The sequence below is a fragment of the Musca domestica genome, unplaced genomic scaffold (genome assembly GCF_030504385.1).
Source record: "Musca domestica strain aabys unplaced genomic scaffold, Musca_domestica.polishedcontigs.V.1.1 66, whole genome shotgun sequence".
Taxonomy (NCBI): domain Eukaryota; kingdom Metazoa; phylum Arthropoda; class Insecta; order Diptera; family Muscidae; genus Musca; species Musca domestica.
The window spans coordinates 2,051,749-2,067,888 of NW_026712376.1; the positions used below are offsets into that span (position 1 = coordinate 2,051,749).

The following is a 16,140-nucleotide window of genomic DNA, read 5'->3' on the forward strand; positions in this document are numbered from 1 at the left end:
CAGTTTGTCATATTGATCATGGTCTATGAGGAGGTCGCACAGGGAGTCATTTCATTTTTGGAATTAAAGTGAGACGTTTTTTTTATTTTTTTATACCCTTCACCAGCTATGAGGATCCTCGAACGAAAAAGTATAAACCAAGCACATGTAATTTCTCTCTAGATTTTCATTTGCCATTGATTTGGCAGGGCGAGAGAGCCTCATACCACTACAAATGCATATATTTAGAGGCTGGCTTCCCTACTCCACATAGTGGTAAGGGTATTATGTCTTTGTGCATTTGTTTGTTACAGGAGACCCATAGTTACTTTTGAGGAACTCCATAGAATCACTTTCTGAGTCGATTTATACATGTCAGTCCGTCAGTCCATGTATTTTTGTGAAAAAAAAATACAGGTCGCATTTATTATCCGATTGAGATGAAATTTTGTAAACAATATTTGTTTAGCCCAAGGACGAACCCTAATCGAATCAGATTTAGATATAGCTCCAATATATTTTCACCCATTTTGGGTTAATTGTGCACCAAATGGCTAATGTAAGTCCAAATGACCTGTATTTTGATACATCCCACCGAATTCTGCCTAGAAGCCAGCAAACCAAATTTGGTTCAGAAAATCGGTTCAGATTTGGAGTTTAAGTCCCTCACATTCGTAATATGCATTGGACAACAATGATATTTGGTATTAGATATCTTATAGAGTTCGGAAATACCATTGTCAAATTTTTTCAAGATCGGTTCAGATTGGGATATAGGTCCCACATATATCTTCAACCATTTTCGGGTTAATTGTGCACCAAATGGCCAATTTGTCAAAAAGTCCTGAATTTTGGTATATTAGACTGACTTTAGTCAAAAGCAAGTACGTCGAATTCGGAGGATTCAGATATAGCTATAGCTCCCATATACAGGGTGAGATGAAAAAACTGCAACCAACTTCAAACTGCTGTCATTTCTAAGCCACTCGTCCGACAGTTGGTAAAATTATTCCAGTGATAGCTCATTATATTGTTTACAAGCGTACAAAAGCATTTTGGTGAGAGTTTTTCAGAAAAAAAGTTATTCGTGATGGAATTCAAGCGTGATAGTGTGATTTCTTTATATTTGGCTGGAAAACCACAAGTGGCTATCGTTAGAGCACTCCAGCATTTAAATGTGAATAAATCTGTTGTGTCTCGTACCATCGCTTGTTACCGTGACACTGGTAGCGTTCGTAGCCACCAGAACTCAAGCGCCGGTCATGGTGATAGTATAGGCCGCCATAACAGCCGATGGTCGCTCTCCGCTCGTATTAAGCGACCGTGGCATCAGAATAAATGCCTAATATTATCGCGATATTATTCTGGAGGGTGTATTAAAGGGCACGCAAACATTTTGGCCGCAGACCTTGGACTTTCCAACAGGACTCAGCACGCTCCACCCAAGAATGGTTACGAAATGAGGTTCCTCGCTTCATTTCCAGCGCACAATGGCCACAAAAATCTCCGGATACCAATCCGTTGGACTATTGTGTCTGGAGTATTTTAGAAAGCAAGGTTGGCACCAAAAATACCGAAGTGTCAGTCACCTCAAGCAAGCGCTTCGCCGGGAATGGGCCAAAATACCGCAGAGCAACATTCGGGCAGCGTTTGACGATTTCAAGGGCCGTTTGAAGGCCATAATTCGTGTAAAAGGTGACCAATTCGAATAAATATAAACTTGTTCTAAAATGTTATGCTATTTCCGACATTTTTTGCTTTCATTCAATAAAATTAAAAAAGTGTAAAAATTATGGCGTTTGACTTTGTTGAAGTTTTTTTTTTTATCTCTCCCTGTAATTTAAACATAGTTTAGTAAGTAAACTGCATCGATCAAATAAAAACAACAATCAATATAGTTTTTGTTTTTTTTTTTTTTTTTTGTTATTTTATACATATATATGTATATATATTTATTTTGTATATATTTCAAAAATTTATAAATATGTTTGGATGAAAACTAACATAATTTGCCTGTTTAGCTTAGCTGTTATGCAATTGGAATATGAGAATTGTTATAAATAGAAAACAATAGATTTTAAAGTGTGTCTGTGTGTGTGTGAGTACTTAATATATATATTTAAGTACGCATTTGAAGAATTATTAACAGAATTTGATTTACAACTTAAAAATCTAAATACATTCAATGGTCTAACTTATCGATAATTACAAATAAGAATAAATTGTAGTGAGAGAACATTATTGTATCTATGTAATAAGCGAATTTTAAATTATTTAATTTTTTTAGTTTTTCTTTTACTAAATATTAAAAATATTTGCATGGTGATAATGAGAGGGCGGGGCAGGAATCGAATATACAGGCCAACCAAGTTGTACAATGTTAAAATATTTGTTTGGTTTTATTAATATTAGTCAAATGTGGTTGTTTGTAATGAGATCATGTAATTGGGCAAAGGGAAGTGTTTGTTATACCCTATACAACTCTGTGAATAGGGTATTATTTTTTGCATAATTTTGAAAGGAAAATAATATAAGCGTTGGGTTTACTGAGTCCGCGTGAATGTACACTTCATTGAAAGACAATGGGGTAAACTTTGGGATCATACCAGCAATTGAATCCCTGTTGCTGTATAATTTATCGTTGATGGTATTATAACATTTTTAAAATATTCGCCAGGTTCGTTTAAAAATGATCCACTTTTATAAATAAATTATCCATATTATCGGAAAATATTATCCACATTGTTGAGAATTATTCAATTTTATGAAAAAAAAAAAACTATCCATATTGTAAGATGTACTATCCGATTGTATGAAAATTAAAAAAATAAGAACATTAAGAAACAAGTAAAAAAGCAGCTAAGTTCGGCCGGGTCGAACTTTTAATACCCTCTACCATTTCCAAAGAAATTGAAAATTTTCAAAAAAAGTTCCGAAAACTACCACTTAAATAAAAACCGTTATATGGGGACAATACGAAGACGTGGACCTGCATACGAAATTTTTTGTCATAAGCTGTAGGCCCATTACGAACATCAGATATAAAGTTTGTTACAATTACGGTGAATAATGTCGCAAAAATCATGAAAAAAAGGAGTATCGGGAGAAGGATGGAGGCTATACGAAGATGTGGGCCTGCATACGAATTTTTTTCCCATAAGTTGTAGTATCTATTAAGATCTCTCAATACGAAATTCGAAACGTTTCCGGTAAATAATGTTGCTGAAATCATTAAAATACCGACTATCAAGAGGTATCGTTATATGGGGGCTATACGAAGACGAACTTCAAATACGAAATTTGAAATAATTCCGGTAAATAATGTCGCTAAAATCATGAAAATACCGAATATCGGCAGGTACCGTTATATGGGGGCTATACGAAGATCTGAACCTGCATACACAATTTTTGCTATAGGCTGTAGTACCCATTGGGATCTTCCAGTATGAAATTTGAAACGATTTCGGTGAATAATGTTGCTGAAATCATTAAGATACCGAATATCGGGAGGTATCGTTATATGAAGGCTATACGTAGGCTGTAGTACCCATTACGAACTTCAAATACGAAATTCGAAGTAATTCCGGTAAATAATGTCGCTAAAATCATGAAAATGTCGAATATCGCGAGGTACCGATACGAAAACGTGGACCGACATGCCCCATTTACGAACTTAACCTGTCTACTAGTAAACTATGCATGTATGCAAAATTTTAGCCTTCAATCTCAATTCGTTCGAAAGATAGCGTGATTACAACAGACAGACAGACGGACATCACTAGATCGTCTTAGAATTTTACGCTGATCCAGAATATATATACTTTGTAGGGTCTATTATAAATATTTCGAGGAGTTACAAATGGATTGACAAAGTTAATATATCCTCCATAGAATGGTGGAGGGTATAAAAATTATCCAAGTTGGTGGTTGTCGTAAATTATCCATGGTAGTGGATAACTTATACACGTTAGTGGATAAATTATTTAGATTAGTGTATTAATTTTCCAGGTTTCTGGATCAACTATCAATGTAGGTGGATAAATTATCCTCATTATTATCCACATTGGTGGATACATAATCTACGTTCGTTGATACATTATCCGCATTTGTTTATAAATTACCCATGATGGTGGAAAATGTATACACGTTGCTGGATAAATTACCCACGATGGTGGATTACTTATCCACGATGGTGGATAAATTATCCATGATGTTAGATAAATTATCCACGTTGATGGATAAATTACCCACGATACGTTTTTTGATAAATTATGAACATTTTTGTATAAATTATCCACGTTTGCGGAAAAATTATCCAATTTGGTGGATAAATTATCCAATTTGGTGGATAAATTATACACGTTGCTGGATATATTACCCACGATGGTGGATAAAAAAATATCCACGTTGGTGAATACGTTGTCCATGTTGGAGAAGAAGTATCCACGTTGGTGGATATATTATTCACGTTGGAGGATACATCATCCACGAACAGTATCCACGTTAGTAGGTAAACTATTCACGTTTGTGGATAAGTCATCCATGTTCTACGATAAGTTATCTACGTTTTTGGATAAATTATGAAAGTCTTTGTATAAATTATACACGTTTGTGGATAAATTTTATTCGTTGGTGGATGTATTTGTCACATTTTTGGATGATTAATCCACGTTTGTGGATACAGTACCCACGGTAATGTTTAATTTATCCATATTGGATAAATATTATCGATATTTGTTTATAAATTCATATTGTCGGATAAATTTTCCACATTCGTATGCATGTAGGTGGATATATTATCCAGGTTGGTGGATAAATTATACAGGTTGGTGGATAAGTTACCCTGGTTGGTAAATAGGGACTTTTGCGTTAGCAAATACATTATTCGCCTTACTGGATACATTTTCAACATTGGTGGACAAACAATCGACATTGTTGGATAAGTTTATATATAGATTGACAATTTTCCGAATGGTTTGAAAATATATTCCCGATTTATTATACGCATTTTTTACTATCTACATTGGGAAAAAATATATTCGATATTTATAGCAGTTCATTGTGAATGGAAATAAAGATGTTGACCGGAATAAGTTTTGTGCGAGTTTGGTTGACCTGCATTTGTATTTCAAATATTTGTTCTTCTTCTCATTTTGTTCTCCAGTATTATTTTTATTTTTTTTCTTTCACATTTGTGTTTGTATAAATGTCCCTTCATCATTCACATACATACGATTTCAGTTTATAAATGTTGTTGTTTGACATTGGTAGTTTACATTTAGATTAGTTTTTCATGCTACAAATACGACTGACTATTACTACAACAACATTTCAGAGTGTTCCAAATTCAGAGGACCCAAATAAAGTGTAATTCAGAGGAAGATCACTGAGGAATTATTTAAAAAGAAAATGCTGAGTTTATGGGGCATTTGTATAATATTTAGGCTATGTCGAAATCCTGGAGAGCCTTCAAAAAATATTTAATTGAACCCTGTTTACCAAAATTCAGTCATAGATGAAAGAAGTCCGCTTTGAAGCTAAACTTTGTAGATCGTGTAAAATATATAATTCCACGTTTAATAACAAATCAGAAGATTGACTTCAATACCAGCAGCAGGCAAAAAAAGTAGAAAAGAAGATTGAAATAAGTTAAAAAGTACCTGTCGAGAGTATACATACCTAAGTCAGTTTATTATAATATTTTTGGCATGCCTTATGATTATTGTAAATGTGGACCCTTTATAGTGAAGGTACCGAAGGAGTGGGCCAATATTGTCCATTTCACATCTGACCTAAGTCTGATATAAATATTGCGACGTACCAGGATTGGGCTATACCGACTACTTTCATTCACTTCCTTAGCTTCCGAACCAAGTGAAGTAGGTGGTTGAAATTTTACTCAGCTGTGTTGTAGTTTAGTATTGAAAATGATAAATATACCGACAGATTTAAGGTTTATTTGGGTATTTTATTCCACATTTTATAAAAGTTGTGATTGTTTAAAATTTCGGCGAAGGAGAGGGCCGATATTGCCCATTTTCATACCTGACAATCTTAGCATTTTCCAAGAAAATCTAATAATTCGTTCTCGGTATTGCCCATCTCTGAACAAAATCTGATAATCCTTTCTTTTTTATGAGGTTAATTCTTTCTTCTAAAATGTTGACCTCTTATGTGTGAGGTAGCAGAAGGAGTGGACCGATATTATCCATCTCCGAACTCAATCTAAGTTTGATAATGATATTACGATGTACCACGTTTGAATCAAATCGGATCGGCTACAAATGCCCTGGAACGAATTTTGTCCAAGGAGTCCTAGGTTTCAAAGCCATTATTTCAATGAGCCACGTATTGGCCATATTATATCATATGGCTGATGGTATCAAAACTAAACGAATACTTCATTCAACTTATTTGTCGGCTATAAGTGGCAGAATAATTACTTATTTCAGGTGACATGTCTTTGTAAAAATAATGGATTAATAGGTTGATTTTTCCATTATTTGGTAATGGTTTTTTTGCTGGGTATCCAGATAACGGGGAATATAAAATGGCTTAACAAACCAGATTCTTGTACTATGAAGATATGAAATGAAGGTTGATTTTCAATTATTTGGTAATGGGAAAACTCATTATTTGGTAATGGCATTTTTTAGGTATTCAGACAACATGGAATATTAAATGGCTTAACAAACCAGGAGCTAGGTTTTTTTTTTGTTATGAAAATATGAAATTATGGTTGATTTTCCAATTATTGGTAATAGGTTAATCCATTATTTGGTAATGGAAAAATCCATTATTTCGTAATGGGATTTTTGCTAGGTATCCAAACAAACGGGAATGTTTAATGGCTTAACAAACCAGTACTACAAAAATATGAAATGAAGACCTTTTTTTCAATTACTTGTTAATGGGAAAATCCATTATTTGGTAATGGGAAAATCCATTATTTGGTAATGGAAAAACCCATTATTTGGTAATGGGATTTTTGCTGGGTATCCAGACAACAGGGAGTATTGAATGGCTTAACAAACCAGGAGATAGATTCTTGTACTATGAAAATATGAAATGAAGGTTAATTTTTCAATTATTTGGTAATGAAAAAATCCATTATTTGGTAATGGAAAAACCCATTATTTGGTAATGGGATTTTTGTTGGTTATCCAGACAACAGGGAATTTTAAAAGAACTTAACAGATCAGGAGCTAGATTTCTTTGCTATGAAAATATGAAATGAAGGTTGATTTTTCACTTATTTGGTAATGAGTTAATCCATTATTTAGTAATGGAAAAATCCATTATTTGGTAATAAGATTTTTGCTGGGTATCCAGACAACATGGAATATTAAATGGCTTAGCAAACCAGGACCTAGGATTTTTTTGTTATGAAAATATGAAATGAAGGTTGATTTTTCAATTATTTGGTAATGGGAAAATCCGATATTTCGTAGTGGGATTTTTGCTGGGTATCCACACAAAAGGGAATATTAAATGGCTTAACAAACCAGGAGCTAGATTCTTCTACCATGAAATGGAAACTTTGATCTTTCTTTATAAAATCTCCCTTTGACATTCTTTGAATGATTTCATTTTCAATTTTCACAGAATAAGTTATGTGTCTTTCTCTGGGTAATCACTTCATTTCCATCCACACCTTTTTGGAACACTCTGTATACATTTAGTAATACTTAAGTAGTAGAGTTTCTTTTTTTTTTTGTATTGTATGTATGTTTGCATGTCCGTATATATTTTGTATATAATAATTATTTATATAATAATAATTTTGATAATACTTTTTGCATTTGCTTTGTTTTATATCTGAATTTGCGTTGGTTTTTTCCACCTTTCAGCTATGATTTGAAAAAATATTGTATGTTTGTCGAAGTTTTGTTGTTGTTCTTTATTTTCATGAAGGCGATGAATGTTATTGTTGTTTTGTTTTTCTCTTCATTTTAGCAAAGATTCATTTTTTAAAGATAGAAAAGGTTAATGAGAGTTTGGGTAGGATTTATATATTGTACATAACGGGGTTTTTGGTTTTGCATGTTTGTTTAAAGGCGAATTAACAGGTTGTTACTATTATGCTTGTTGTTATTGTTGTTTGTGTGTGTGTTGTTACAGATACCAGAATCTGTGTTTAGTTTTTATGCGAAAATATATAGTTCTTTTTCATAATTGTGTGCGTTGATTTAATAACAATAAGTGTTGTCCATTTAATTAGAATAATCATAATTGTTGTTCTTGTTGTTGTTGAAAACTAAACTATAGTAACTGTTGGTTTATGATTATTGTGATGATGTGAATGTGAATGATGATGATGATGCTGCTGCTGTGCATGATTATGATGCTGATGATACGGATGCTGCTGGTATTTTAGCTGATGCTGAATAGGCGGCACAGATGTTGTCTGGCTAAACAATTCATTGGCTTTCACAATATCCTGTAACGGTTTAGAACTATGAGTATTTACTGGACGACAGTCTTCGCTTTTGCATTTCCCATTTATTAGGGTGTTTTTGCTTATTTCTTCATACTGTTTTTCATGATACTCCCGCTGTTTTTGTTGGCCATTACTACTATTACAATTCTTGACATTTTCTTCTTCTTCTTCGCATTTTGGTTGTGACTTATTGACACAGCCACTACTGCTCCACTGTTTCAAAGGATCGCCAATTAAAGTAATTTTCACAGGTTTATATGAGGGTGCAATTGGTTTGTCCCATGCAATCGATGCCCGACGCTCTGGAACTTTGTTCGAATTCATAATGGTTGGTTGTGAAAACATTTGTTGATTATAATTCGATAATGTGGTCGAAATAACAGTATGACGTCGAGTTTGATTATTATTGTTATTATTTTGTGTCATATTACCAGGATTTTGTTGCCCAGAATTATGATGTTGTTGCTGGATGACCGTTGTGCCATTGAGGGCCGGAAAATATGTTGTATAACTGGTATATTCCGGCTTACTTCTAAATTCAAATAGAAATGACAAAAAAAAAATTAAAAAAGAAGAAAATTGTTATTATTAATACATTTTGCATCATTGCAATAATTAATAAACACTAATACAACAAGATTTGGTGTTTTCTCTTATTTTTTTAAGGGGAAATGACAGTGGGCAATGGAATCTTAATACATTTAATTGCATGCTCTCTTATTGCACACAAACACACACACATTTAATTATCTTGTTAATATGTATTCAATTAGATAAAAATATTGGAAATTTACCTCAAATTTCTATATTTTATTTGCAGCATGCAATCAAAATTTTTAAATACATATGAATACGATTTTTGTTTGTGTTGTTGTTGTTGTTAATGTATATTATTAGGACAAATAACTGTACAATATGAACTATTAAAGCTTAGGCATATTGAATAACAACAATTGATTTGACATGGGATTCTAGTTGATAGTAATAAAAAAATCATTGAAATAAAACATCCTACTGTTCCGAAAAAATAAAACAAATCACATTCCCCGGATTCGTCCATGACCCCTATTAAAATATGCTGCCAAGAATGTATGGGAACGAAAAATTGAATACTGGTTGGAAGCAATCGAGAACAACTAACATAATATATATTTAATAATAACTAATACATGTTTAAATAAATGTTAAAATTTCTATTTAATATACAATTAACTTTTGTTCGCCTCGCAAATCAATTGTTGTTCAACGGTATAAATTAAAGCTATCACAAATCTGTTAAGTCTATAGTTAATAACAATAATGTTCTTAATCTAATTTAATCATGAGGGACAGTTGTGAGTACACGTATAGGTTAGATGTAGTATACAGATAAGGTTAATTGCACATAACAATATTACAGCCAAGAAAAAATCACAGTAGAATACCTTTTGTTCTCCAAATTGTTGTAGTCTATGTTTTGTGTGTTTCGATAGGATTACGGTCAGTTTGTTTTGTTATAAATTTTATATGGATTAAAAGTTTTTCGATTGTTTTACATAATTGTTTTGTTTTTTTTTTTTAACCAAAAATAGAGGAAAGAGAATGTTTAAGTGTTAGCAGTTATATAAATATAGAAGTAATAACTTATTTGCAAGGCATAGAAATAAATAAATAAGAAATATACTAAAAAAAATAAAAGAAATGTTATTAAACTAAACAAAAGAAATATCAAATTAATAAACAAAATAAAGTAATATAGTAAATGCAGATGCATAAATAATATTTACATAAACTTTAAGCTCTTCGCTAAACTGTGAACATGCATCTTCAAAATGATTTAAACTTTGTATACAATGTGGGTTTGCATATTTTTTTTTTGGATTATGAAAATCGGATGGAAGTTGGTAAGTCGTTTATTATGTTTTACATAATTCTTAGAAAATAGCGGTACTCAAGTCTGATGCGCCCTAAAGAATTTGTTCACCTGTTGAAATTAACTATATATTTATACCCTACAACACTATGGGTTGGGGGTATTATAAGCTTGGTTGGCAAAAATTATGAAACACTTCGAAATATTGGTTTCCCAAATAGGAAAGTAAATATGGATCTTCCTAGCTCGCCGAGCTGAGTCAATCTAGCTATGTATGCCCGTCCGTCCGTCTGCCCTTGTTAATTTGTAATCACGCTACAGTTTGCAATTACGGCCCGATCCGCATTTTTTCCTGATGTTGCAGTTGCTCTGCAGGTCGCAATTATAGCCCAATCAACGCGGAAGTTAGCATGGGGCTAGAGCTTAGGGCTGGCAGAAGCCTTCCAATTTGGATGGTCATCGGGAAATATTTAGTGGGTGAAATTGACCATAACATTAGTGTTAAACAAATGTCAAATTTTTCATTAAACTGCGAATATTTTTAATCCTGGCGAAATCACAAATAGATGAAAAGGTCAATTCTGACCGTTTCATAGATGCCGATAGTAAATATATTGAATATATATAGCGAAATATATGCAATGTGTATATACAATAATGGCTGGGCCAATTTTGACAAATTTTGTCAATTCAGAATGCCCTGTTGGCATAAAATAATAAGATCCAAAAAAAAAAATCCGCACAAAAATATAACAACAATGATGCAAATATAGTTTTTTTATTTCAGTTTTTTTATTTTGTGATTTTTTTATATTTTTTATCGCATGCGATTTTTATACCCTACAACACTATGAGTTGGGGGTATTATAAGTTTGATTGGGTCAAAAATTATGTAACACCACGAAATATTGATTTCCCACATAGGAAAGTATATATGGATCTTCCTATCTCGCCGAGCTGAGTCGATCTAGCTATGTATGTCCGTCCGTCCGTCTGTCCGTCTGTCCGTCTGTCCATGTTAATTTGTAATCACTCTACAGGTCGCAATTATGGTCCGATCTTCACGAAATTTAAAATGGAGGTGGGGCTTGGGTCAGAATAGAACCCTATTTCTTTTGGTGATGATCGCATAATATTTAGGGGTTGAAATGGACCAAAAACTGAAAAAATTCCTGATTTTGCACTTTCTCTACAGGTCGCAATTATAGACCAATCGACGCGGAATTTCGCATGTAGCTAGAGTTTAGGGCTGGCAAAAAGCCTACCCCTTTAGGTGGTCATCGGATAATATTTAGCGGGTAAAATAGACCATATCTTTTTTGTTGAAAAAATTCAAAATTTTTCATTAAACCGCGAATATTTTAAATCTCGGCGAAATCACAAAGCCATGATAAGGTTACTTCTGATCTTTACATTGATGTTAACATCCAACAAAACGGATATATAACAAAATATGTGCGATATATGTTTATCAAAGAAGATATGCTTGAAAAATCTCTTATATATCGAGAACGGCTGAACTGATTTCGACAGTTATCATTAATTCAGAATGGCCTATTGGCAGGAAAGAAAAAACGTCTAAAAAATCGCATAAAAATATCTCTCTAAAGATGAAATATTGATTTTGTAAAATTTTCTCATATTTTTTCAATTTTTTCATATTTTTGACATATTTTCATTTTGAATTAAACATTTGGTAATATTTCTATAGCTAACAAAACTAAGTAGTTAGGATATCAGGATATCATATACAGATCGCATTTATGGCCCGATCCTTACGAAATTTTGCATGGAGATAAGATGAGGGTCAGAATAAAAGCCTATTCTTTTTGGAGATGATCGCCATATATTTAGGGGTTGAAATGGACCAAAAAACTGCAAAATTATCAGCAGGTCGTAATTATGGGGGTTACCGGACATTGCAAAAGCCAATCAGTTTTGGATGGCCATCCAAAAATATTCAATGTGTGAAGGAGTTTGCCAACTTTTGTAGACAAAATAGGAAAATGTCCATTCCAGTGACTTTTTTGGAGAATTCAAAAATACAGGGAAGACGCACTTCTGACTATTTCGTTGAAGAATATAGTCAAATGTCTGTATCTCATATAGATGCGTTTCAGTCAAAAACCAATAATAAATGTTAATCTTTTGCCACTTCTGAGAGATTATAGGTCTTTGGGAAATATTGGTTCCAGATCTAGAAAGACCATTTAAGTGCAACATCTACCAATAAATTGGAAGTAAGCAAATTAGTTTAAGTTGCTACTATTCGAAAATTAGAGAACGAAACCTGATGGTTTTCTTTTATTATTTGTCACAATATCTTCTGGAATTCTTTCGAGTATCTCGCCTATATAAACTGTATCGTTTATTATAGTGTTGTAGGGTATTCAACGGTCGGCCCCGCTCGACTGTAGCCTTTGCTTACTTGTTTTAATTTGAGTTATAATATTGAAGTGTATGTTTTGTAATATTTTTTCACCTTACAACGCAGGAAGGGGTTATTATATACAGATTGCAATTATCGTCCGATCTTCACGAACATTTTCACAAGGCTAGAGTTATGATCAGAAGGGCTAGGGCTATTGTTTTCAAAGGTGTCAGCAAAATATATTTGGGGGTTGAAATGGACCAAAAACCAAAAATGTTCCTGATTTTGCAGCCGTTATGAAGGTCACAAATAGAAACCAAAGGACAAAAATCTCGCATGAAGTTAAAGTTAGGACAGCGAGAAGAATGGACCACTACCTTGGGTGGAAAAATACCAACATTCCCTTTCTACCACAGGCGATATGCAAAATACACTTAAAGGCGAACTTCTGGCTTTTTATGCTGATTTCGTTGAAGAATATAGCCAAACATTGTAGACAAGCAAATAATATAGATGAGTCTAAATTTGGAGATACAGAAGATTGGAGATAATTGCAAAATATTTAGGGGTTCAAATGAACCAAAAACAGAAAAAATGTCCTGATCACACAATTGAAGCCAATCGACACGCCTGAGCAGAGAGTTAAGGACAGGGAAGAATTCTGGCATTTTGGATGACCATTGGATTATAATTAGCTGTAAAATGGACCACAACAACTACCTGCACGACGGAGTGCGTAAATATTGGGCAAATGTCCCTGGTCAAAAAGCTAAGGGTAATATCTGGGCAGTGTTCCGTGGCATAATTTCAAAAGCGAAATCTTCCAAAATGGACTTTTACATAATGGGGCTTCTAACATATTTTAGTGTTGTAGGGTATCACATGGCCGGCCCCGCCGTCTATAGCCTTTGCTTACTTGTTTATTTATTTATATATTTATTATACCCTCCACCTTGGAAAGGAGGGTATATTAACTTTGTCATTCCGTTTGTAACATCCTTAAATATTCGCCGTAGACCCTATAAAGTATACATGTTCATAATCAGCATAAAATTCTAAGTCGATTTAACGATGTCCGTTTGTCTGTTGAAATCACGATACAGCCCACATTATTTGACGTAGAGCGCCAAAATTTAGCAAAACAATTTGTATTGTGTCTAGGATGGTTGGTATTGAAAATAAGATATATCGGTCCACGTTCTGGTATAGTCCCCATATAACGGTACCTCCCGATATTCGGTATTTTGATGATTTATGCCACAATTTTTTACGGATTTGTCTGAAAATTGGTATTTGTAGGTCATAATGGGTCCTAGTTCGCGTGGCGAGTCATTGTAATTATAGGTCCACGTTTTGGTAAAACCCCCATATAACGGTACCTCCCGATGTTCGGTAATTTGATGATTTTTGCCACATTTTTTCACGGATTTGTCTGAAAATTGGTATTTGTAGGTCATAATGGGTTCTAGCTCCTTTAGCGAAACATTGCATGTGTAGGTCCACGATTTGGTATAGCCCTCATATAACGGTACCTCCCGATATTCGGCATTTTAATGATTTTTGCCACATTTCTTCTAATGTTCTTTGTGGAGGGTATTAAAAGTTTGGCCCGGCCGAACTTAATGTTTATACCCTACACCACAAGGTGGTCAGGGTATTATGTCTTTGTGCATTTGTTTGTAACAGACAAAAGGAAACGAGATAGACCCATAGTTCCTTTTGATGATCTGCATAGAATCACTTTCTGAGTTGGTTTATGCATGTCAGTCCGTCTGTCCGTCCGTTCGTCCGTCTGTCCATGTACTCTTGTGAACAAAATGCAGGTCGCATTTATTATCCGATTGAGATGAAATTTTGCAAACAACATTTGTTTGGCCCAAGGACGAACCCTATTGACATTGGAGATAATCGGTACAAATTTAGATATAGCACCCATATATATCTTCGTCCGATTTGCCTTTTATTGTGCACCAAACGTGTAATATCAGCCCGAATAGTATGGAATTTTGCACAAACAACCAAATTAGGCCTGAAAATAAGTATGCCAAATTTTATCAAAATCGGTTCAGATATAGCTATAGCTCCTCCGCAGCCGTAATATGCACTCTGTAACAACAATATTTGGGGAAATATATCAAATGCAGCTCAGAAATACCTGTGCTAAATTTTATCGAGATCGGTTCAGATTTGGATATAGCTCCCATATATAACTTCGTCCGATTTACCTTATATTGTGCACCAAACGTCTAATATTTGTCCAAATGGGATGGAATTTGGCACTTTGGACCGAATTTAGTCTAGAAGCTGGCATGCCAAATTTGGTGAAGATCGGTTCAGATATAGTTATAGCTCCCATATATATTGTTCATCCGTTTTATTGTATTTGTTACCCACAGCCGTAATATGCACTCCGTAACAACGATATTCAGGAAAATATATATCAAATACAGCTCAGAAATATCTTTGCCAAATTTTATCGATATCGGTTCAGATTTGGATATAGTTCCCATATATATTTTTATCCGATTTCAAATTAATTTCGCACCAAATTGGCAATACAAGTCCGAATTTAAAAGATACAGATGCTTCGGCATATTTAGTCCTTTGAATTTTAAATTATAATTATAATCATAGTGTGTATGATTGAATTCTCCCATAAAAACTTTTAATTATTAAGTGGTGCTCAACTAAATTAGCAAAGTGGTGTTGGGTATCATAAAATCGGCCCCGCCCGACTTTAGGACTATCTTTACTGGTTTTAACTTGTTTTTTAATTGTTATTATAAATATAGTCAGGTTTAATCCCATTATTGTCGTTTTGTTTTATAAGAACATAGTTTGTTTATTTGTGGGGAAAGAGAAAGTGGAGAAAAATCAGCATTTACCTGATCAAGTCAAAAAAAAAATTGGTATTTTAAGGTGTTGGCTGATAAATCTTTTAATAAAAATGGACCTTTTTAAATGTAATTCTATTGGATAGAGTACGAAGAAATATGACTCCAAATGATAAGTATTTAAATTAAAATTGGTGAATTTATATGTACAGATTACATGTTCACAAGCCGAGAGCTTATCAAATCAATAAGAAGGAACTGATAAAGCTAAGTTTTATAATTTAAGAAATAATGAAAAAATTAAACCAGGATAAAAAACTAAATAATTAACTAACAAATATTAAAAGACTATCCATATTACCTCGATAAACCCTCCATGCCAATCGACAAAGGACGAGTCTGCAAAGAAAAAGATTAGATTTCGTTTTCTCAATTAAATAAAATAATTCCATACAAACACACACACACACACAGATACACATACCCTTTCAGTTTGAGTTGCCGTGGTAACACATTCCTTTGGCGCTTCAACACTAGTTGGAGCCGTTTTATGTTTTTCCGCCTCCAGCTGTTCAATGAGATTTTTCTGCAAACGTATTGTGCGATCACGATCATCAACTTGACCCTGTTGCCGATCCATGTTTAACAGTTTAATGATCCGAAT

The 16,140-nt window shown here is 33.6% G+C and overlaps 1 protein-coding gene across 5 annotated transcripts in view; it reads right to left on the bottom strand.

The window, feature by feature from the left end:
* Positions 1 to 7,981: 7,981 nt before the first annotated feature.
* Positions 7,982 to 16,140, bottom strand: part of LOC101900861 (probable serine/threonine-protein kinase DDB_G0282963) — a 100,719-nt gene continuing 92,560 nt past the window's right edge. For 2 of the 5 annotated variants that reach the window (XM_005186954.4, XM_005186951.4), the window contains 3 exons: positions 15,961 to 16,101; positions 15,838 to 15,875; positions 7,982 to 8,951 (listed from right to left, as the gene is read on the bottom strand). In XM_005186954.4, coding sequence (XP_005187011.1) covers positions 8,237 to 8,951; positions 15,838 to 15,875; positions 15,961 to 16,101 — 894 coding nt within the window. In that variant the 3' untranslated portion in view covers positions 7,982 to 8,236. Of the gene's footprint in view, positions 8,952 to 9,843; positions 9,869 to 15,837; positions 15,876 to 15,960; positions 16,102 to 16,140 lie in introns of all 5 variants that reach the window. The other 3 variants (XM_005186956.4, XM_005186957.4, XM_005186952.4) reach the window with 3 other exon arrangements.